Below are 24,644 nucleotides of genomic sequence, written 5' to 3'. Positions count from 1 at the left end.
GGAGAAGCCCAGGGTCGGTGAGGCTCCGGCCGGCCCCAGAGGCAGGTATCCAAGCCCTTCGGGAATAAACCCGGAGTCCTAGGACGGCTTTCCCAGTGCGCGTCCTACCCCTGAACAGATAACTTCGCCTTGGGCCTCGGTTTCCCCGTCGATAAAAAGAAGTAGGGTTGCCAAGGTGATGGGTAAAGGCGCTGCCACCCTTGAAATGCTATTGGATGGGAGGGCTGACCGTTCATGTCAAGTTCAAACGAATCAATTGCCTTAAAATGTTTTCCCTTCAACCCCGAGACCCTATAAGAAGTGAAGGTGGGAAGCCAGTCTTTAAAAATTCATTGATTGATTTTAGAGACAGAGGAAGGATAAGAGAGAGAAACGTCGACTTGCTGTTCCACTTATTTATCCGGTTGATGTTGCTCCCTGTCTCTCTCCCTCTCCCTTCCTGTCTGTCTCAGATCAGTAAGAACATATTTAAAATAAAACTGGCAACTGTCCAATCTCCGCCTATTCGCCCTCCAAAAGGTATCAGATTTTACTTCAACCGCAACTTTTCCCCCCCTTATTCATGGTGAGAATTCTGGTCATGAATGTTTACACTATTTCACGTAAACCTTCTGTACACACACACACACACACACACACACACACACACGGCTGAGTACCCCGTCCCGGAGAACGTTCCAGTTCCGTCAAAAGGAAGCGAGGTTGCTCACGTTGAAATGGAAACAGAAGTTGGAGGAAAAGCTGGGGATTAAGATAAAGCCTAAACATTGCAACCTGGAAACGATACCTTCAACAAATCGAGGCGTGCCGATACTCCAAAGATGCCACCTGCTTTCTTCTGTCAGAAAGCGTCCAACGCACTTTCATCTCATCATGGAGTCAAACCAAGGCCTCAGACCCGGGATTCCCACCAGATCCTGGCAGTGGGGGGTTGGGGGTGGGGGACGCCATTTCAAACGTGAGCGAGCACTTCATTGTGCAAACCTTTCATTCACCTCCCACCCCCGAGAGGTACTCACCGGAGGTGCTGAGCCGCCTGGGGACGTGTGCGCTTCCGACTCGAGGCCTGGGGGGCCGTGGGGGCCCAGCGGGTGGGACCCGGGAAGCTACCCTCCAGCCATGGGCGAGAGAGCCCACCTCCCGGTGCCCACAGGGCCCCTGCCTGGGCCTCATCAGCCTGATTACTCAGGGCTCCTCATGAGCCAGCGGAGATCAGCAGAAAACAATAGCCCGACTGGCAGATTTCACCTGGGCCCGAGGTGCTCTGGGATGCCTGGGTCGATGTGGGAACACCTGAGCCGGGAGCTGGGGTTCAAGGAGCGCTTCTGAGAGTCTCAGGTGGCCTACCCCCAGGCCTGGGCTCCCAGCCCTCCCTTGTCCCAGGGACAGGTTCACATTCCTCACGTGGGAATGCAATCTGCAATCTTTTTTTTTTTTAAATGAGTCCCAGTCTGTGCCGGCCCCAAGCAGTGCCTCTTCCACATGGGACCTCATCCAAGCTCCTTTCCCACCTAGACAGGAGCCCTCCACAGAAGCTAGGAGCTAGAAGAATTGGGGCCGCTGGGCTCAAAGCTAAGACAGTTGGGGGCCATGCAAAGCTAGCCAACAGGATGGAGGCTGGCAAGCCATGTCCTCGAGAGCTCTGCGTCGCTATTGTTTGTTTTAATATATTTTTATTGATTTCAGAGAGGAAGGGAGAGAGAGAGAACCATCCATGATGAGAGAGAATTACGGATCGGCTGCCTGCTGCACACCCCCACTGGGCTCGATGCCCCAACCTGGGCATGTGCCCCAACGGGGAATTGAACTGTGATCTCCTGGTTCATAGGTGGACGGTCAGCCACTGAGCCACGCCAGCCGGCTGGGCTGAGAACATAATCTCTGGCGTGGCCGGTGTGGCTCAGGGGGTTGAGCACTGCCCTGTGCCAGACCCAGAGGTCACTGGTTTGATTCCCAGTCGGGGCACCTACCTGGGTTGCGGCCTCAAATCCCAGCAGGAGGCGTGCAGGAGGCATCTGCTGTTTCTCATCATTGATGTGTCTCTCTCTCTCCCTCTCCCTTCCTCTCTGAAATAAAAAAAATATATATATTTTAAAAAATAACATAATGGACCTGCAGAGTGACGCTCTCCCCCAGCCTGCCCCACCCCCCCGGGCCTTCCCCTCAGCCTTGCCCAGAGCTGGTCTTCTGCAAGCTGCCCTGCGATCCCGCCTCTGCCCTGCCCTCTCGCCCGCCCGCCCTCGGCGCGGCGCGATCTTTAACCGGCGCTCTGTGCCTGAGACCCGCCTGCTAGCTGGCTTGGTCGCTTTTCGCAGGTTGCTTTTCTGGGGATGTGTTTTATCTCCCGTGAGGCAGGTGACGGTTCCGTCTCTCTGTTCGCAGTTCTCCTCTCAACACTTTGTGTTCAATCCTGGCCTGTGGGCTCAGAGGTTAGAGCGTCGGCCGCCAGACAGAAGGGTCTCGTGTTCGAGTCCCGGTCAGGGCACATGTTGGGGTTGCAGGCTCCATCCCCAGTAGGGGGGGGGGTGCAGGAGGCAGCTGATGGATGTCTCTCTCTCTCTCTCTCTCTCTCTCTCTCTCTCTCTCCCTCCCTCTCCTTTCCTCTCTCTCTAAAAGTCAACTAAAAATCCTAAAAACACAACGAGAAACGAACCAAAACCAAATCGATGTCGGTGCCTCGGGGCTCCCCGTCCCAGGGAGGACGCGGCTTGTGCTCCGGCCCCAGCGCTGTCGTTCTGAGCGAGTCCCCGAGTGCTCTTCAGGGTTATGTATTGAGTCCATTTGCATTTGCCAAACCGGCTTTCTTCCCCAAATTGACTTGTTAAATATCACTTTGGGCCATAAGGGGGGAAATATTTTAAGGAAGAGAAGACACGGGGAAGAGAATGGGTCCAGGAGGATAAAAGACACGCACACGCACACACGCACACACACGCACACACACACACGCACGCACACACACGCACGCACGCACACGTACGCGCTGGGCCATGATGTAAGACATGCTTGGCTGAATCGGTGGTTCAGATATTACTGTGGGATTAAGAGGTCAATAAAACACTCCCCCTCTTTCCCTCCCGGAACCACTGAGACAGGGATCCAGCCAACCGAGGAGAAATGAAGACGTCGGGTGGATTGCCGGGGAGGCCTGGGGCGGAGAAGGCATCCCTCGCTTCCGGGGAGACAGGGCCAGAGGCCACGCCCCGAGGGCCCAGGCGAACTCTGCTCCGATGGACAGACGGAGGGGTGACCCCAGGCCCCGGGGGGAGGAGTGACAGCCTGGCACCGTCGGATGGAGACCCCGTCCGGTGTGAGGACAGGGGCAGCAGCCTCGTACGGAAACGTGACCAGTGGGAGGCTCCGCTCACCCTACCCCCGGGTGTGTCTTAGAAGGAACAGGGCGTGACCTGGGCCTGTGAACAGAGGGGTGGTTTTTTAGGGAATCCTTTCATCGGGGCAGTCGTTTAAGAAAACTGCACATGAATCTACTCCTTCTGCGTGAAATCCAGGCCATTTCATCGGCTTCATTCTGAGCCACAGGAACAGCCCACGGTGCCAGGCACACACGACCTGCTCCGAGCCAGTCATTTTAAAAGTTGATTTTAGAGACGGAGGGGCAGGGGGCGAGGGGGTGAGGGGGCGAGAGGAACACCAGTTTGTTGTTCCACTTGCTGATGCATCGTCGGCCGATTCTCTCTGTGCCCCGACTGGGGGTCGAACCCACAAGCTTGGTGTGTGGAGAGAGCACTCTGACCGACTGAGCTTCCCGGCCAGGCCTCCAAGCTCGTCCGGAAAGGGGGGGGGGGCTCCCCGCTCCCGGGTGCGGCCCCGGGGCCGGCTTCCTGTCCAGGCCGTAAGGGCACGGGGCAGGGACCGGCCAGGCGCCGCCTTTGAGCCGCTCGGGTCTAAGCAAGTTCGTGAGCCCTGGCCTCCGTGTCCTTGCCGGAGAGCTGGCGTGACAGGGGTGCGAGCCTGGGGCAGTGGCAGAGATGAGTCCATCGTTAATATTCCAAGTTCATCGCTGTTGGCTGGGGGGACGTGGGGGGGGGAAGCCCCGGAAACCTGCTGACTGGCTCCCCCACGGAGGCCCGTACAGCTTCGGTCTCGGCGGAGCCTCCAAACGGCTCAGCACTTTGTGTTGCTTTTGTGCCCAATTATCTCTGAACAGAGAGTCGGACGGTTGTATCTGCGGATAAAAGATCCCCTTTGTAGGAAATTTGGGAATTATGAAACATTAAAAACCCGCAGTGCCGCCCGCAGAGAGAGCGGTGCCCCAGGAGTTCCCCATTTTAGTGTAGTCTCTCTACCCCCCCCCCCACCTCACCTATTCATCCTCCCCATCCAGCCGTCTATCATCTATCTATCATCTCTATCTTCCTATTTTAAAAAATATATTTTTTATTGATTTATTGAGGGAGAGAGAGAAACATCAACGATGAGGGAGAATCATGGACCGGCCGCCTCCTGCACGCCCCCCATTGGGGATGGAGCCCGCAACCCGGGCCTGGGCCCCGACCGGGAATCGAGCCGTGACCTCCTGGTTCCTAGGGCGACGCCCGACCACGGAGGCACGCGGGGAGGGCCTGACACGTCTCAGTTGAATGACTTTCCTCTGCCCCCTTCTCAGGGATCAGGAGGTCCTCACTCCACACCTTCTCCTCGCTTATTTAATCCGATTCACAGTCCCCGCCGACTGCCCTGCAGCGGATGGCCTCTCAGGGGGCCGGGTTGAACTCGCCGGCCCGAGCGTGGCCGGAGGAATGGCAGCACGTGCGACATCTCGCCCCGCACACCTCAGGTGCCAGCCGCTGCCGTGCCAAAGGCGCACGTCCAGCAAGGGAGTCACCAGCTGTCCATCCCGCTGCCCGTGGTCGACGACACACTCCGATGCTGATGAACCCAGCGGCGAGGGCCTCGACGGCGTTGGCTACGGCACCCCCTGCACCTGTGGGAGCCTTCGCACCCGGGGGCGACGGGAGAAAGGCCCCCACGAGCTGCGCCCCCCGGGCTCCGCGGCCGGGTCCTCGCGGCCTGGTTCCGGGGAAGGGCCCTGCGAAGTGCTGAGCTCCCCCTCGAAGTCGTCGGCTTCTCCCCCAGGGAGGCGCCTCGCCAGGGGCAGACCCGCATCTCAGCGCCTGCTGTCCTCGCACGTTCACGGCCGTGCACGGGATCGCGTGTGAAGGACAGCGACGGGCCCGGGATGTCGGCCACCGTGTCTTCGTGTGGACGCCCCGGGAGGAGACACGGGCCTCCTGGGTCCCAGACGAAGGATCGTCCTCCTGCTCAGCTACGCCGTGCACAGTGGAAAGTCTCGTCCAAAGCAGGAGGGAACGATAATCTCCCTCCTCTCCGAGGCCAGCGCTGGACTTCTCTCTCCGCGGGCCCCAGGCTCGATCGAGGGCGTGGAACCCGGGCTGCGATGGCCGTGTCCCCGGAGACGGGGCAGCCTTGTGTGACCCCCTGCGCGGGTGCCCATCCCCACATTCCCGCTGAAAGGAGTAACAGCTCAGGAAAAGGAAAAACACACACACACACACACACACACACACACACACACACACAGCCCCACGATCCAGCCAGCGTTTTTCACTTCCAGCATGTGTAGCATTGTTCCTGTTGTGATTTGTGGAAGAGCCGTAACCTCCCCATTCCTGGGTGGGAGCCAGAAATAGACCTGCTCTCAGAAATGAATGGGCTCGCTGCCTAAAGATAGCACATCTTCTTGGAAACGGGAAATGCTTTAAAACGTGCGGCGGGCGGCGCTCGCCCACGTGACCCGCCTTTGAGGAGAGGAGAAGCCATGGTGAGGTCCTCGCCCAGAGGCACCTACACAAAACCAAAAAGGCCTTTTGACGTCTGGGAGGATACGTCGACAGCAGGGGCTGTCGGTGAAAAAATGGAAATATTCACCCCTGTTTTCTGAGCCAAAAAAAAACTTCCTTTTTTTTTTTTTTTTTGCCTCGTCTGCCCTCTTGAAGGGATTCAGACAGAAATGAGTTTAAGGGCTACTCAGTTCAGCAAATCTAATAATCCGAGTCTCTTCACCTCTATGTGGAATTTAAGGAATAAAATCGATGAACAAACGAAGTTGAACCGGACTCACGGACACAGAGAACAGACTGCTAGCTGCCAGAGGGTATAGAGGGTTGGGGGACTGGTTGGAAAAAGCCAAAATGGCCCTGGGCTGGTGTGGCTCTGTGGATAGCGCGTCGGCCTGCGGACTGAAGGGTCCTGGGTCAGATTCCGGTCAAGGGCACACGCCCGGTCGCGGGCTCGATCCCCAGTGGGGGGCGTGCAGGAGGCAGCTGATCCGTGATTCTCTCTCATCATTGATGCTTCTCTCTCTTTCTCTCCCTTCCTCTCTGAAATCAATAAAAAAATATTTTTTTTAAAAAAGAAAAAGCCAAAATGCCTTCTCTTGATCACTGTAACTTGGGGGGAGGGGTTTTGATTTTTGGGGACCCCACCAGAATGCGAACTACTTAAAGGTACAAATGATGTGTTTCTTTCTTTTTTTTAAAATATATTTTATTGATTTCTTACAGAGAGGAAGGGAGAGGGATAAAGAATTAGAAACATCGATGAGAGAGAAACATCGATCAGCTGCCTCCTGCACACTCCCCACTGGGGATGTGCCCGCAACCAAGGTACATACCCTTGACCGGATTCGAACCCGGGACCCTTCAGTCTGCAGGCCGACGCTCCATCCACTGAGCCAAACCAGTCAGGGCTGTGTGTTTCTTTTTTAATATGTTTTCGTTGATTTGAGAGGCAGAGAGAGAAACATCGGTCGATTGCCCCCCCTATGTACCCCGACCAGGGACCGAACCCACAACCTGGGCATGTGTCCGACGGGGCATCCAGCCGGCGACCTTCCGGTGCAGGGGAGGATGCTCCTGGCCGGCCAGGGCTGTGTTTATCTCACCTCTGGGTCCCTAGCACCCGGCAGGGTGTTGACCTACCGTAGGCGGATGCCCGATGCAGGAGGGAGGGAGGGAGAGGGGGTGGCAGGGAGATGGACGCTCCTCCCCCTTTGCCACACGGGTTCGACAGTCACCTCGGAGCCTGCTGTGGGACGAGCCAGGCCACAGGGACGGACCCGAGTCCTCCAATCGCCCGGTGTTCCTAGAGGCGCCCAGACGCCCCAGCCTAAACTTCACTGTGGGGGCGCCTGCCGGGAGGCCTCCAGCACTTAGGGCTTATGTAAGCGGCTGCGGGGAGCCGTCTCCCGTCTTCGCTGACCCGAGAGCGATTTACCTGCAGGCCTGGTGTCCTCGACGCGCGGGAGCAGGTGCCGGCCAGGTGCCCTGTGACTCCCAGCTGCGGTTCCCGTCTTGCCACGCGGCGTGGAGATTGCCTTGCCTCCTCGGGGTTAGTCATCCTCTCCTTCCATTCCCTGCGCCGAGGAAACGTCGTCAATCACTGAATTGCGGAATAATGCGCGATGCTCTCCCTCCCAGAGATGCATTCTGGCCGCCGTAATGCGATAAATGCCAGGAGATTTGCGCGGGCAGCGAAGCGGTGTTGTTGTTGTTGATCTCTCCCTGCAATTTACGGAGCCTCTCGAATTATACACCTACAGCTGGGAGGAGGTTTTCTTCGGCTAATTTGGCGTGTGTGTTGTCACCGCTGCCGCCGCCCGTGTATGCTCCGGAGATGCTGAAAGGACTCACCTATGCTCCCGAACGACTCATGTTCAAGAATGCCTGCTCCCGGCCCCAGCCATCGGGCTCCTCCTGCCCGCCCCCCCCCCACCACCCCCCACCGCTACCTGAGCCCTCGGGCTCCAAACCAGGGGACCCTGGGCTGGCCTGGTGTTCTTACCCCCGGAGACCCCGGCCTCTGACTTTTGCATGAAGTGGGATTTTGGAATCCGGGGTAAAAATCGAACCACCTTTGTGTCGTAGTTCTTCCAATAGGAAACAGTGTGCAGACTCCAGGCACGTGACTTCACACGCGCGTGGAAGCCCACCAGGCGTGGGGAGACGTGCATCTCGGTGGGCATCAGTGCGTCATGCTGGTTAACTCGAGGCACACACGCATGCACACACAGACACACATGCACGTGTGCACGCACGCACACAGACACAGACACACCTGCGCGCACGCACGCAGACACAGCCGTGCACACTCACGTGGGCATGCTCACGTGCCCATCCACGCGCACACACTCAGAGGGGCCGTGCTTTCATCAGATTGTCAAAGGGCTTTGTGATCCCTAATAAAGGAGCCCAGAGCGATACGTGAACGGTTTTGTTTGTTTATAAGATTCTTTACAGGAGAGACTGTGATCCGAACGCGGTTCTCGCCTCAGTGTGTATTTACGCCGACCCTGAGTGTGTCATCAGGCTTTTATAAGAGGGGCGGGGTGGGTGGCACCGACCCGGCGTTGGCCTTCCCAGAAAGCGCCCCCTGCTTCCCACCCGCCCCCGCGTGGGAGAAAGCAGTGTCTGTGCCTCCCGGGCCCCGGCCTGGCCGCGGCCAGCGGCTGCGCGGGGACTGACGGCTGTCTCTCCTCCCCCCAGGATTACACGCTGACCATGTACTTCCAGCAGTACTGGAGGGACAAGAGGCTCGCCTACTCCGGCATCCCGCTCAACCTCACGCTGGACAACCGGGTGGCCGACCAGCTGTGGGTGCCGGACACCTACTTCCTGAACGACAAGAAGTCCTTTGTGCACGGAGTGACGGTGAAGAACCGCATGATCCGCCTGCACCCTGACGGGACGGTGCTGTACGGGCTCAGGTCTGTCTGTCTGTCTGTCTGTCTGCCCGCCCGCCCCCCGGGGCCTTGACTGTCTCCCTGGAGGTGGGAATGGCTGGCGAGGCCACATCCTCAAATGAGTTAGGAGACATCATGAAACCTCTGAGCTTTGCAGAGAGAGGAATCCTCTAGGATTTGGGGCATCGCTGTGACTGGGACTTGTCACAAGCAAGCCCAGCCGGCGCAGCTCAGTGGTTGAGTGTCAACCTATGAACCAGGGGGTCCGGGTTCGATTCCTGGTCAGGACACATGCCTGGGTTGCGGGCTCGATCCCCAGTGTGGGGCGTGCAGGAGGCAGCCGATCCATGATTCTCTCTCATCATTGATGTTTCTCTTTCTCTTTCCCTCTCCCTTCCTCTCTGAAATCAATAAAAAAAATATTTAATATATTTAAAATCTATTTAAAATATAGTCACGAGCACGGGGACCGCCTGCTTGCACTGCTTTGATCTGATTGAGTTGCCGACTCTGAGCACCCAGGCCCCCCCCCCCCCCAGGCTGGCGTTCCCACATTCTAGCCACAAAGGCCCGTGATGAATATGACTACCCTGACACGGCAGAAGCTTTCAAGAACGTTCGCCCAGCGCCTTCTGCAGCGTCGGAAAAAACCCTTGACTGCTGCTGACCCCTGGCTCCAGGCCCTGTGGAGTGCTGTCCGAGGGGAGGCGGTGCCGCCAGGATTTATGGTCCTGACTAAATGTGAGGCTCCCCGGTGGGTGCAAGTCATCGCTCCCCAGGCCTCCTTACAAACTCACTCGAACCAGAAAGCTAGGCTGCTTGTCTGGGACCCGAGGAGGTCCGGGACTTCCCTGGTTACCTTGGAAACCGCCAGAATTTCCCAGGATGCTCCACCGCTGCTAGGGGGTTCCATGCTGTGACTCTCGGGCCCCTTTGCTAAACGGCGCCCTTAAAAGATATTGTGCGTCTTGCATTGACTTTGCACTGGGTTTATGTTGTATTTAATTATTTAAAAACATTACAAGGATAGGGAAGGAGAGGGAGAGAGAGAAACATCCATGGGCTGCCCTTGACCAGGAATGGAACCCTCGGGTGCCCCGGGCCCGCGCTCTAACCACTGAGCAGCCGGCCAGGGCAGAGCCTCCTGTGTTTGAAACGAGCCTGCAGGTCTCTGTGGGCCTCGCCCGGCTGTCAGGAAGGAAACACCCGGCCACCACAGCCCACACATGCTCCGCAGCTCCTCTGCCAGCCGCTCCCCTTGAAGGCTGGTCCTCAAGACACCCCTGCCCTCAGACTTTCAAAACCACCAGAGCCATCGAGACGCATTTGACTGGGAAGTCATTTGAATTTTTGGACCAAAAAAAAGCACATCCGTATGTCAAAACACCGATCGTTTCATTAAACTCATCTATACTGTGTGCATGATCCCTGTGGACCGAAGAACCATTTAGATATATTCCACATCAGAGGTCCTCAAACTTTTAAAACGGGGCCAGTTCACTGTCCCTCAGACCGTTGGAGGGCCGGACTATAGTTTAAAAAAAACAACTATGAACAAGTTCCTATGCACACTGCACATATCTTATTTTGAAGTAAAAAAACAAAACGGGAACAAATACAATATTTGTATTTGCATGTGGCCCGCGGGCCATAGTTTGAGGACCCCTGTTCTACATCATGTGTACACACGCACACACATGCCCAATCTATGTATCATGGTTTTGTTATTTTAATATTATATTTTTATTGATTTCAGAGAGGAAGGGAGAGGGAGAGAGAGATAGACACATCAATGACGAGAGAGAATCATTGACTGGTTGCCTCCTGCACACCCCACACTGGGAATCGAGCCCGCAACCCAGGCGTGTGCCCTTGACCGGGAATCGAGCTGTGACCTCCTGGTTCACAGGTCCATGTTCAACCACTGAGCCACACCGGCTGGGCCGGAATTGTTGTTAGTCTCCTGTCGACGAAGGTCTAACCCAACAGGGACTGCCTTCCTCCTGGGAGGTCCCCGAGACCCTAGCCGGCCGAGCTGCATCCCTGAGACCTCTGCCCAGCGGTAGCCCAGGCGGGTAGGTCAGCCCCCGTCCAGCCCCTCTGGGCTCCCTGCCCTGTTCCCGCCCCGGCCGGGATCAGGAGGGTGTTTGCTTTGTCCCGGGTAGGTGGAGATCTCTGGCGAGGGGCGAGCTTTCCATGACGTCGTTTGCACGTCATCCCGGTCTTTTTCTGGGAACCCGTGAACCCGTGACTCTGATGACTGTGCAGAAGTGCCAGGGACTCGCGGGCGACTATGTGTGTTCTCGTAGTGAGAAGAGGTTGTTAAAGCATCAGCTGTTTTCTTGCCCGGCCGGCGTGGCCCAGTGGTTGAGCGTCGACCTACGAACCAGGAGGCCAGTTGGGGCCCATGCCCAGGTTGCAGGAGACAGCTGGTCAATGGTTCTCTCTCATCATGTTTCTCCCTCCCTCTCTGAAATCAATAAAAAAAGTTTTTTTTTTTAAAAAAAAATGAAGCTAGAACTTCTTTCAGAAGGTTCAAACAAAGGCTTCCAATTGGTTTGGCCGCCATCTTATTCCAAAACTATACGTATTTTTAAAATCTTTTATTTACTGATGGGGGGGGGGGGCGGCATTGATTTGCTGTTCACTCACTGACGCGTTCATTGGTTGATGCCCGTACCTGTCCTGACGTGGGATTGCACCTGCAGCCGTGGCCTGTCAGGTTGACGCTCTAACCAACCGAGCTCCCCGGCCAGGGGCCAGGCTCACAGGATGAGCCCGGGCGTGCTGAACCCCCAAACCCGTGCTTTGCCAGGGTCCCCCGATTACCTTCCCATGAGCAGAGACGTACGTGATAAATTACCTTCCAGGAGAAGGATTATGCCGCCTTTTACTCCCACCACTCCTCCCGAAGTTAGGGCTGCGACACCTGCTTCGGGTGTTGGCCTTCCGTGGGCCCCTGACCACACCCCCTCCATCCTCCCTCCCTCGGGGCCCAGCAGGTCCCGGCTCCTCCGATCCCCTCCCCTGAGGCCCCTTCACACCTTCACCCCAGGCCTTCCTCACTCCCACCTGCCAGGCCAGCTCAGACTTTCACTGAACACCCAGCAGCCGCAGCGGCAGCACCTCCCGTTTACAAAGGCCCATCGGGTCACAATAGGTCTGCAGTGGCTGTTGTCGGATTAAAGGCGTGCAGCGCCTGGCCGGGTGCTGAGCTCCGGGCTGGGCCCGAAGCAAGCTCTCCAGCAGCGTGGCTACGTAAAGTGAGGGGTAAAGTGAGGATATGGGTCTGCCTGCCCGCGGTCCCCAGGGGGGAAGTCAGCACCTTTCCAGCGGCCTCGTCCCGTCCTGCGCAGCCCTCGCGTCTCCGCGCGCCCATCGTAGTTTTTACTTCCTTCATGTCGACACCTTCCAAGTACGACTGACGTGTAAAGACAGGACTGGCCCTGGCCCGGTTAGAGCCTCGGCCTGAGAGGTCTCAGGTTCGATTCCCGGTCCCCAGGGACGTTACCTGGGCTGCAGGATCCCCGCCCCAGTGGGGGGCGCGTGCGGGAGGCAGCGGACGGGAGAGCCCATGGACGTTTATCTCCCTCCTCCCTCCTCGCCTTCCACTCCAAGAAAATCCCTGGAAAAAATATCCTCAGGTGGAGATTAACCCAAAAATAATAATAAAAAATAAGTAAAAAAAGAAAGGCCATACCGAACGGGAATGGTCTGTGGCTGAGGGAGGGGTTCTGGCGTGTGCACCCTTCTGGATCTTTCTCCCCCCCACCCCCATGCCTCTCCCAGGCCCACAGTCCCAGGGCAGCCTGACCGCCTCCCACGGGGAGGACGTCACAGAATCCAATCCCGGTCTCGTCCGCTCGGGGCTAAAGAGGCCGGAGGGCACTCGGCCGGAGGCAGGACAGACCGAGCAGAAGAGCTTCCTGGGAGCCCCTCTCTGCCTGAGGCCCCAAAGCCAACGAGACGCCACGGGAACTTTATGGGACTCGAGGTTTCTGTGTGGCTTTTCCTTTTTTTTTTTAATCCTCACCCAGGGATATTTTTCCATTTACCTTTAGAGAGAGTGAAAGGAAGGGGGTTGGAGAAAGACAGAGAGAGAGAGAGAGAGAGAGAGAGGGAGAGAGAGAGAGGAATATCGATGTGAGAGAGACACGTCGATGGGCTGCCTCCCACGTGCACCCCGACCAGGGCCCGGGATCGAGCCTGCAACCGAGGAACAGGACTCAAACCTAGGACCCTTCAGTCTGCAGGCTGACGCTCTAACCACCGGGCAACCCGGCCAGGGCTGTGTTGCTTTCCCTGATGCAGCTGGTCTCCGGTATCCTGAGCACGTCCCCCGTAGACAGCCCCACGTCGGACCGGGGGTGTCGGGAGAAGGGGGACCCCCTCGTGGCTGACGTGGGAGCCGTTTTCTCGCCGCGCTTCTCACCCCGCCTTTGCTCTCTGCCCCCCACTGTGTGCGTTTCAGAATCACCACGACGGCGGCCTGCATGATGGACCTGAGGCGGTACCCCCTGGACGAGCAGAACTGCACCCTGGAGATCGAAAGCTGTGGGTATCTGTGCGCGAGGCATCCGGTCATGGTTTGGCGGTTTGGCCGAGGCACCGCACACCGTTGTCTTGACACTGTTTTTAACTGCCTTACAGATTAGAGGTTTGCTCTCTACTCTGCACATTTCACGGTTGAGAGGGAAGGAGGGAGAGAGAGGGGGTCGGGGGGAGACTCAAGATGAGATCTCCATCCGAACCTGACTGAGAGAGTCTGTCCGCTCTGCTGAATGTGTAACAAAACACACCCCCCCCATCTCCAGCCCCTCGGTGCGAAGAGAGCAAACACGGAGGTGACTGTGCCTGGCCGCCCTCCCCGCGCCTCCCCGCGCCTGCGTGGCCGCACTCCCGGGACCCTGGGCAGCTGGAGTGAAAACTCATTTTCCATCGGGGACGCGGCTTGGCACACAGAAGCTGTGTCTGCGTCGTGACAACTTGCTTCCATCTGAAGCATGTCCGGCGGCCTCCCTGGTAACTAACTCAGCGCTGAGTGGCCCTGGGTGAGGGGCCCGCCTGCGTCTGCGGCATCGAACACACACACACACACACACACACACACACACACACACACACACGTCCCACCTGCCGCCGGAGCCGCGTCTCTGGGCGTCCCTGGATGTGGGGGCTGTGGCTCCTATTCCCGGCCTCTCCCCGGGGGGTTTATAGTTCCTCTCCGCTGGATTTAGACGTGTCCGTGTTTGTTTATTTTTATTCTTTTAAAAAATATTTTTCTTGATTTCAGAGAGGAAGGGAGAGGGAGAGAGAGAGAGAAACATCCGTGATGAGAGAGCATCACGGATCGGCTGCCCCCTGCACGCCCCACACTGGGGATGGAGCCTGCCACCCGGGCCTGTGCCCTGACCGGGAATGGAACCGGGAATGGAACTAGGTCGAGGCTCAACCACTGAGCCACGCCGGCCGGACGGCTTGTGGGTCTTTCCTTGGAATTTTTCTGTGGATGGCAAAGGACTGACTTTGCAGTGTCCCTCGATGCATTTGTGGTGAGAAGGGAATGTCTGCCTGAGGACTGAAGGGTCCTGGGTTCCATTCCAGACAAGGGCACAGGCCCGGGTTGCGGGCTCGATCCCCAGTGTGGGACGTGCAGGAGGCAGCCGATCCATGATTCTCTCTCTCATCATGGGTGTTTCTCTCTCGCGCCCTCTCCTTTCCTCTCTGAAATCAAGAAAAATACATTTTGGGGAAAAAAAAAATAAAAGAACAAAAATAGGACGGGATGGGAGAGCTGAGGTCCTCCCAGCTCGCCACCCACCAGTCTGAGTCACTCTTCACTCTGGCCGTTGACTTCGGCAGCTAAAGGCCGGAGTGGATACCAGATTGGAGCAGAACTTTCTGAAACCCCCGGCTGGAGGGCTTGTTTTCATTGGACCGTTTCAATGACAACGTCGGGAGGTAGTGAGAGCCGCACACCAAAGGCTGTGCTGGTGACCGTGGCACCTTGGCAGAATGCATACATGAAAATGCGTCGCGTCATTAGGCAAAGCTGTTGAGAGATGGCCAGAACGGTTCTTGATATTTCAGAAACTCAGTGCAAACCGCAGAGAAGAGGAATCGATCGAAGGACATAAAAACGTAAACCTTCGAGGGACAGGCGGGGGCCCGGGCTCAGCGGGTCCCTGGAGCTGCAGGGGGTGAGAGATGCCGCCACGGGGGTGGGGTGGCATCAGGGACGTGGACCCGGCCGCATGGGCAGAGCGAAGGCAGGAAGTCGGCCGGTTTGCAGACCCCGAATCAATTTTCTTTTCGAGGTGAAACAAAACCTGCCAGGGGAGGCGGCCGGCAAAAGCCAGACCCAGGAAAAATAATGGTCCTTTGTAACCAGCCACAAAGGGCAGCAGGGGAGGCGGGGAGGCGGGCAGGCGTTTGCCACACAAGGCCCTTGTCCCCAGGCAGCGGGATGCCGCCAGGTTGCCAGCTGGGAGGGGCCCGGGACAAAGAGAGGTCGCTGGGGGCAGGGCAGGGGGAGGTGGAAGGGGGGAGCCCCTCAGAGCAAATGGCCGCAGGGTGAGGGGCCGCTTACCCAGAGGTCGCAGGGAAAGGGACCATTTTCAGCTCCACCTTTGGATGCTGTGTGTCCTTGAGGAAGTCGCTCGCCCTCTCTGGGCTGCAGCGGCCTCACCTGAACCACGGGCCACGGCGGCTCCTCACAGGAGTGTGGGGTGATGGTGTGTGCGCCCCGCTTGTCCGAGGGCGTTCCACTCCCTAATCGGCACCCCCGCCTCACCAGCCTCCCCTCCCCCAGCCCTCAGGGACGGACAGCACGGGCCCCGCTGGGCCTCTCGCATGGAGTCGCGTCTCTTTTTCATTCTCGCCCGGAAGCAGGGGCGACCCAAGGCCCCAAGGGGATGGGGCCGCGCGGAGAGAAACATATTCGTAAAACTTCCACTCATCCCAAAGCACGCGCATCTCAGTGAAAAGCTGGTGCGACAGGCGACATGTTCTAATTGTTTTCGTTATTCGCTACGATTGTCTAACTTGTACACGTTAACATCTCATATTAACATCGTCGCCTGAGTCTTCCTGTTATTTGTAGGAGGAATGTGACACACAAGAGGTGGGAGGCTAAGGATGAGTGCACACCACCTGTGCTGTACCTGCCTCTCTGGTTATCCTTTCGAAACTCACTGCTTCCTGTCCGCCACAGCATCATTCTGACAGCTAGGCTCACGCTATGGGCTTCTGATTGCTGATGATTTTTATCAAAATCTTGCAATGGGCCCGGCTGGCATGGCTCAGTGGTTGAGCCTCGACCTGTGAACCAGGAGGTCACGGTTCAATTCCCGGTCAGGGCACAATATATTTTTATTGATTTCAGAGAGGAAAGGAGAGGGAGAGAGAGAGAGATAGAAGCATCCATGATGAGAGAGAATCACGGATCGGCTGCCCCCTGCACGCCCCACACTGGGGAATGAGCCAGCAACCCCGGGCCTGTGCCCCGACCGGGAATCGACCCATGACCTCCTGGTTCCTAGTTGGATGCTCAGCCCCTGAGCACGCCGGCCGGCCGGCCGGGCCGGTGACAGCTTCTGGAATGAGGTGCGTAGACACGACGATGCCTCATTCCCGCCTGTCCCTGCTCCTCTGTCCCTGCAGACGGCTACACCACGGACGACATCGAGTTCTACTGGCGCGGAGGCGACAACGCCGTGACCGGCGTGGAGAGGATCGAGCTGCCGCAGTTCTCCATCGTGGAGCACCGGCTGGTCTCCAGGAACGTGGTCTTCGCCACAGGTGCGCCCTCACCCACGCTCCCTGCGGACACGGGTCTCCCTGTTTATTTCTTTATGTGTTTACTTTTCAGTCCTCACCCGAGGGTGTTTTCCCAGAGAGGAGGGAGAGGGAGGGAGGGAGGGAGAGAGAGAGAGAGGAACATCGATGTGAGAAAGACACATCGATTGGTTGCCTCCTGCACGAGCCCTGACCAGGGCCCTTGACCAGAACCAAACCCGGGACCCTCGGTCCACAGGCTGACACTCCTGACCTCCTGGTTCATAGGTCGGCGCTCAACCACCGAGCCACGCCGGCCAGGCAGACCCGTGTTTGGCAACGTGGGCAGCTCCCTGTGGGCAGCCCAGACACCACGCATGTCCCTGGGGGCAGGGAGGAAGGGGAGAGGCCTGAGAAGGGGGGGATCCCCCCCATTCTTCCACCAGCTCCGTCGGGCAGACAGGAGCACATGGCGTGGGTTCCCGGGCTTCTCGAAGGCTCGCGATCACGGATGTAGAGCCGGCTCTGGGCGCCCCGCGTCCGCCCGCCTGACCCCGTCTGCTCCCCAGGCGCCTACCCGCGGCTCTCCCTGAGCTTCCGGCTGAAGAGGAACATCGGGTACTTCATCCTGCAGACCTACATGCCCTCCATCCTCATCACCATCCTCTCCTGGGTGTCCTTCTGGATCAATTACGACGCCTCCGCCGCCAGGGTGGCCCTGGGTACGGGCGCTTCTGTTGTGTTCATCTTCGCTTGTTTTAAAGATCGTTCTTTATTGTGGAACGTGTCAGATAGGCCCCCTGTTCCCCCTGGGCCCCCCAGCCGCCCAGATAGGTGCTATTCTAAACCCACATCTGAAATGTGTGTAAACCGTGTCGTTACAGCATTAATGAGGTCAAAGGCCAGAGGTCAACAGCAATGTTTGGCCATCCTGACACCAGTCTTGTCCATAGCATCGTTTTCTATCGTTTTCTTAAAAATTATGTTTTTATTGATTTCGGGGAGAGGGAGAGAGAGAGAGAGAGAGAGGAACATCCATGATGAGAGAGAATCACGGATCGGCTGCCTCCTGCACGCCTCCCGCTGGGGACGGGGCCCACAGCCCCGGGTTTGTGCCCCGACAGAGACCTCCTGGTTCCTAGGCCGACGCCCCACCACTGAGTCACACCAGCTGGGCACCAGTTTCTATCTTGCAACACCCATTTCCCGCATGATTGCTTTGATGTGTTAATTTAATTATCAGGCTCAGATGTAAATTTTCATGCCCAGGAAAGGGAAAATACGCTTGCCGGAGATTTGCATAATAAAGCTATTTCTGACACTCATTTTCAAGCAAGGATTAACATCCCCCGTTCAGAACCATTCGGTGGTCCAGAAAGAAGACATGGTTCATTGGACAGTCTTCTTCTTTAAGCCAGAGAAAAACAGTCAGATATTTATTATCGCATGTCATTGGAATTACGCGATGTAACGAGCATTGAAACAGACGATTCGATTCTGAGCGGTTCCCAAGAGCTCTTGGGGATCTTGCTGGCCGCAGGTTATCTGACCATGATCAGCTGATGTACAGTGAGTAGTGCAGGTTCCAATATTATTCCTACTGTATATTGAATAGTAAGAAGGCTTCCGTTTTCTGAAAGATTATTCTCCACTCAGCTAAGAACTGTGAAACCGCACAAAGTAAACATTCCAGCACGTTTTGGGTAAATACAGAGCTGAAGAGCCATTATCCCAGTCAAGCCCTTCCTTTGGGGGGCGGGGGGCGGGATGTTGAATTTAACTCCTGAAAGTGGAATTAGCAATAACACTTTTAGACCTGGCTGGTGTGGCTCAGTGGATAGAGCGCCGGCCTGCGGACTAAAGGGCCCCAGGTTCGATTCCCGGTGAGGGCACAGGCCCGGGTTGCACGCTTGGCTCGATCCCCAGTGGGGGGCGCGCAGGAGGCAGCCGATCCGTGATATTCTCGCATCCCTGGTGTTTCCCTCTCTCCCTTCCTCTCTGAAATCAATAAAAACCTTTTTTTTCTTTTTTTTTTTCTTTTTCAAAGAAGAAGAAAGTGAGGAGGGAGGACGAGGCCGGCGCAGCTGCAGGCCCTCACCCCTCTGCGTCCTTTGCAGGCATCACGACCGTCCTGACCATGACCACCATCAACACGCACCTGCGGGAGACGCTGCCCAAGATCCCCTACGTCAAAGCCATCGACATGTACCTCATGGGCTGCTTCGTGTTCGTGTTCCTGGCCCTCCTGGAGTACGCCTTCGTCAACTACATCTTCTTCGGGCGCGGCCCCCAGCGGCAGAAGAAGCTGGCGGAGAGGACGGCCAAGGCCAAGCAGGACCGGGCCAAGAGCGAGAGCAACCGGGTAGGCCCTCCCCCGTCTCCGCCGCCGCCCCCCCCTCCCCCGCCTCCCGCATCAGGCCCTTCACCGACCCCCCCCACCCGGACCCCGAACTTCATCACAGATCTGCCCTCGCTGGTGTGGCTCAGTGGGTAGAGCGCCGGCCTGCGGACCGGAGGGTCCCGCCTTCGATTCGGTCAAGGGCACGGACCTCGGTGGCAGGCTCCATCCCCGGCCCTGGTCAGGGCGCTCTGGATTGGCGCTCTGGGCTGGGTCCTTTGGCGTTACCACGACTCATTCATCGCCATCCATCCCTCTCGGGATTGTTGCCCAACCAGCATGGCCCCAGGGAGCCCCTTCGTGTTATAGCCAAGAGCCCTGGGGGTGGGGGGCGGGGGGGGGGGCTGTGCTTCCCCTGGACTGGGACCGGCAGCCTCCTGCACGCCCCTGCCTGGGGATCGAGCCGCGACCTCCTGGTTCCTAGGTCGGCGCTCACCACTGAGCTGCGCGGGCCTTTGCCGGGAGGCTCTGTGCTCCCCGCAGCTGCCTCTGTGACGCGATGTTGTGGACCCCCCCCCACCCACCTCCCCGTGAATCCCGAGCAGGTTTTCCTCGTACCCAGCGGCTGTGCAGCCGTTCGCCTCGGGGGTGGAATACCGATGCTCCAGACATCCCCGAATTCACTTACTTCTCTCGGACCAGGCGGGCAGTGCACCTCCTGGCCTTGGTTTATTTGTGTTTAACCTCTGTGTGTTCCTGAGGGCGGTGTTGTGTGTTGTTTTCCCCGAGAGCTGGCCTCTGGCTGCAGTGCTGGGAGCCGGTGCAGGGTCACGGCCTGGGGGTGTTCTGCAAGGTGACCAAGCCCGCATCTGAATGTCATCCAATGGCAGCGGGGCCTCGTCCTCGCCCCGGAGTCAGAGCCGCGGGCTGACATGTTCCCTCTTGTAAAGAGCGGAGTCCGTCCCCCACAGGACAGCTGCCTTCGCGCTTTCCCTAGAACGAGAGCGTCTTGCTCCTGGGGAAGCTTGAAGGCCGGTCGGGAAGGCGATGGCTGCCATGTCCCCGTCGGGAGACACGTTTTAGGGAGACACAAACATCCCCCTGGGATCCGTTTCGCAGGCGACGTCTTGTTCTGTCTTATTTGCGTGTTCGCACCTGTCCAGGGAGAGCAGGGAGAAAGGCTGTGCCTGCAGTCGATGGTCCCCACTGGTGGATCCGAGGCAGACGCCTCAAAGAAGGCGTAGTCAGGAAATGGAGGGGAAAGATTCCTATACATAGCGTTGATCCTTCATTGGGGATCCCGCAACGTAAGCTGTTGTGGGAGTTTGCAACTGCGTGGGCCATCGGCCCCCAAGATTCAACGGTATTTGTTTAAAGTGTTTGGTTTCTAAGATTATAATAATAACCCTTTAATTCTTTCAGAAAAATAACAATCCTTTATTATAACTTTTCATGGACATTTTCCACACATGGGTTCCCAGGAAAATGAAATCTTTTACATCGAAAGGAGCCGATGAATTTACACTGAGGCCTTATTGTTTTGAGGCATAAACCAGTTCCTTCTGAGATTATTATTTCTTTTTTTTTTATTGCTTAAAGTATTACAATGGGTATTACATATGTGTCCATTTTATCCCCCCGCCCTAGACAGTCCCCTAACCTCCCCTATCCCCCAGTGTCTTATGTCCATTGGTTATGCTTATATGCATGCATACAAGTCCTTTAGTTGATCTCTTACCCCCCTCCCTCCTGCCCCCCAACCCTCCCCGGCCTTCCTGCTGCAGTTTGACAATCTGTTTGAGGCAGCTCTGCCTCTGTATCTATTACTGTTCAAAAGTTTATAATGGTCTCTATTATCCATGAATGAGTGAGATCATGTGGTATTTTTCCTTCATTGACTGGCTTATTTCACTTAGCATAATGCTCTCCAGTTGCATCCATGACGTTGCAAATGGTAAGAGTTCCTTCCTTTTTAGAGCAGCATAGTATTCCATCGTGTAGATGTACCACAGTTTTCTAATCCATTCATCTACTGATGGGCACTTAGGCTGTTTCCAGATCTTAGCTATGGTGAATTGTGCTGCTATGAACATAGGGGTGCATATATCCTTTCTGATTGGTGTTTCTGGTTTCCTGGGATATATTCCTAGAAGTGGGATCACAGGGTCAAATGGGAGTTCCATTTTCAGTTTTTTGAGGAAACTCCATACTGTCTTCCATAGTGGCTGCACCAGTCTGCATTCCCACCAGCAGTGCACGAGGGTTCCTTTTTCTCCACATCCTCTCCAGCACTTGTCGTTTGCTGATTTGTTGATGATAGCCAGTCTGACAGGTGTGAGATGGTACCTCATTGTTGTTTTGATTTGCATCTCTCGGATGATTAGTGACTTTGAGCATGTTTTCGTATGTCTCTTGGCTTTCTGAATGTCCTCTTTTGAAAGGTGTCTATTTAGGTCCTTTGCCCATTTTTTGATTGGATTGTTTATCTTCCTTTTGATGAGAAAACCCACTATGTGGGAAAACATATTTGCCAATGTCATATCTGATAAGGGCCTAATCTCCAAATTTATAGGGAACTCATACAACTTAACAAAAGGAAGATAAACAATCCAATCAAAAAGAGATTATGATTTCTGTTACACGTTCACGCACTCTGACACGGGAGTGACGTCCTGGGCTGCACCAGGAGGCCGCCTGTTAGATCCCGGTCCCGGGCACGTCCCTGTCTCTCTGGCGTTGACGTTTCTCTGTCTCTCGCCCTCCCTTCCGGTCTCTAAAAATCAATGGAAAAATACCCTCGAGTGAGGACTGACAACAACAAAAAGAAAGAAAGAAAGGAGATGGAGTTTCCATCCAGTCATGCCCACGTGGGCATCTTGAAAGACGTGATTTGATTTTCTCTTCCGTAAGGACTTGTCTCCGTCCTGTGAAATTTCAATCTGAAAAAGCCCCCCTCCCCTTAGTCTGTGTGCAAATTTTTCAATCAGGGAAATACAATCACCAGGCCCTCCCCCCTCCCCAACCCCGTTAAACCTCCCAAATGGCGTTTCCCACCAACACGGAGCTCGGCTTTGACACGCGTGCCAGCTCCGTCATCCACAGGCCGTGGCTGCGGGACACCTGGGCCAGGGTTTGCCTGGGGAAGCGAGCTCTCCCCGCCGGCCGGCCGGCCGGCCTCCCGCCTGACAGTGCGCGTGTCCCCCCTTAGGTGGACGCCCACGGGAACATCCTGCTGACCTCCCTGGAGGTGCACAATGAGATGAACGAGGTGGCGGGCAGCCTCGGGGACACCCGGAACTCCGCCATCTCCTTCGACCACTCAGGGATCCAGTACCGGAAGCAGAGCGCGCCCCGGGAGGGGCCCGGGCGGCACCTGGGGGACCGGGGCCTGCCGCACAAGAAGACGCACCTGCGCCGGCGGTCCTCGCAGCTCAAGATCAAGATCCCCGACCTGACCGACGTGAACGCCATCGACCGGTGGTCCCGCATCGTGTTCCCCTTCACCTTCTCGCTCTTCAACCTGGTCTACTGGCTCTACTACGTCAACTGAGCGGCCGGCGGCTCCCGCGCTTCGCTTCTCTGGTCCTCAAAGACGCCACCCCACAACACTGAGTGGAATATTACTCTGCCTGTCGAGTTTTTCTACCTGCTCACACGCACACACGCACACACACACGCAGACACACACACACAGATAACATACGCAGTTGTATATATATGTGACCTTTCTCAGCATATATATAAGACACACGTGTCTATGAGGATGTATGTGTCTATGTTTCCACACGTGGGCGTACGCGCCCCCGTGGGTTGCCAAACACACACACATACATGTGACCTACCTGTTTGCAGCTCTGGACAAACTCCACACGGGATGCACATGCGAGAAAGTCATGGTGCGTGTTTTTTTAAATGACAGGGATGAGGGTTGTCTAACGATCATGCCTTGAGGATGAGGGCGGGACCCCTACTGTCACCCCAAACTGTGTCTCTTGTTCCCCTAAGTTACAGCTGTTTTGGTTTAAAAAAAAAAACACAAAAAAACGAAAGACAAACTCTCAGTCGTCAGAAACCCGGACAGCAGTGTTGCTGGTGTCAGAGGACTCCTCCCTCCCCCCTCCCCCCCCCCACGCTCCGGCCACTCTGCCCGTGGACTGGCGATGGGGTGCCCGTGGCTGGACAGTGTCCCGGACGAGGTGGGCTCGCTCCCCGCCTTCCGACACGCAGGCGGACCCCACGCTGGCACCGGGACCTCCCCCTGCGGGGAACCCATCGGACCGGAAGGCCTCTCCTCTCCTCGGCGTCCGGACTCTGGTGTTGGCTCGGAGGGGACCGGCTCGCCCGTCCTTGTGGGAGCTCCGTGGCGACCGACAGTCGGCCGACGTTTCCCGTGGCTGACAGTGTCACCCTCGCGCCCCCGCGTCCCATCTCCGGATCTCCAGGCTGGGATTTCCCGGAAGCGTAGCCGTCTCAGGACCTTTGTTCCGCTAAAGGTAAAGCCACGGGCGACCTCCGCTCGTCTGCGTGGCCGCCGGCGCCCTCCCGGACGCGGTGTGTGGACAGCGGGGGCGTCCGCGTCATGTGCATCCTGTCGAGCTCCCGGCCGTGTCTGTGCTTGCTCCATGGCAGCATGCCTGTCATGCTCTCTCCGCGACGCACCGCTCTCTGTCCCCCGAGAACGTCAGAGGGAAGCGCACACATCCCGCCGTTAGGTGTCGGAAACCGAGACACATCCTCACGCCTGCATTTCTGCCTCTGACATCCGTCACTAAGCACATCGACCCCGGCTGGCCCGGCTGGGGCGCGGCGGGAGCCCGCCCCGTCCTCACACGCGTGCCCCACCGAGCCCAGCATCCTCCGGAGGCAAAGGAGAGCCCCCTGGTCACACACACACACACACACACACACACACACACACACACACCTCTCTCCATCCGATCCACAGCCTCATGCGTATCTGGGACTTTTTAAAAGCGCGTAGACACGTGACCAGGCGCACCGGTTTCATAGACGCGACCTTAACTTCCTACTTAGACGAGATCTTTCTAAAGAAAAAAGAGATGATATATTTTTTGTAAACAACCTTTCTATCACAGGCATCCGTAGACGGGAAGGACGGCCGTTATGCAAACAGATGTCACAGTGCAGTGAGCGCATTTGGAGAAGAAAGAAAGAGGGGGGAAATAGGCAAACTAGTCAGGACAGAGCCGCCAAATTCAGACTTTTCTCCCCAAATGCCACTCATGCCTCGCCCTGTCTGTTCTGCCCCGGGACCAGGGTCAGCCAGCCCCCCCATCGTAACCAGCCTTTATCTGCGGGCGTCTCTAGCAGCCAGAGCCCCCCGTGGGTAGATAGCAGGCCAGAGTCTCACGCTAGAAGCCAGGACCGGTTTTTATGGAACCCTTTCCCTTCCCTCCTTCCTCCCTCCCCTCAGCCTCTCCTCCAGGTCCTGCTCCCTGGTGGGGTTTTTCTCTAGAGACTCGCCGGTGACCTCTTTTAATTTTTGTTGATTTCAGAGAGGAAGGGAGAGGGAGAGGGAGAGAAACATCAATGATGAGAGAGAATCACTGATCCGCTGCCTCCTGCACCCCCCACACTGGGGATCAGGCCCACAACCCAGACCTGTGCCCTGGCCGGGAATCGAACCATGACCTCCTGGTTCCTAGGTCGACGCTGTGGCCAGGCTGGTGCCACTGTTCTCCGCTCACACCAAGGGACCACCTTTCCCAGCATGCTTAGGGTGTGGGCTCTCGTCTTGAGCCGATCATCACTAGGTATTATTTTATTTTTTTTACATGCATTTTTATT

At 56.8% G+C, this 24,644-nt stretch overlaps 1 protein-coding gene across 2 annotated transcripts in view; it reads left to right on the top strand.

The window, feature by feature from the left end:
* Positions 1–23,883, top strand: part of GABRB3 (gamma-aminobutyric acid type A receptor subunit beta3) — a 33,399-nt gene extending 9,516 nt beyond the window's left edge. For both annotated transcript variants that reach the window (XM_081114872.1, XM_081114871.1), the window contains exons 4-9: positions 8,526–8,746; positions 13,194–13,276; positions 16,385–16,522; positions 17,068–17,220; positions 18,616–18,860; positions 22,045–23,883. In XM_081114872.1, coding sequence (XP_080970998.1) covers positions 8,526–8,746; positions 13,194–13,276; positions 16,385–16,522; positions 17,068–17,220; positions 18,616–18,860; positions 22,045–22,386 — 1,182 coding nt within the window. In that variant the 3' untranslated portion in view covers positions 22,387–23,883. The remainder of the gene's footprint in view (positions 1–8,525; positions 8,747–13,193; positions 13,277–16,384; positions 16,523–17,067; positions 17,221–18,615; positions 18,861–22,044) is intronic.
* The last annotated feature ends 761 nt before the right edge of the window (positions 23,884–24,644 follow it).

The sequence above is a fragment of the Myotis nattereri genome (genome assembly GCF_964212035.1).
Source record: "Myotis nattereri genome assembly, chromosome: 21".
Taxonomy (NCBI): Eukaryota; Metazoa; Chordata; class Mammalia; order Chiroptera; family Vespertilionidae; genus Myotis; species Myotis nattereri.
Note: the sequence above shows the minus strand (reverse complement) of the source record. Positions and strands in the feature narration are given on the sequence as shown.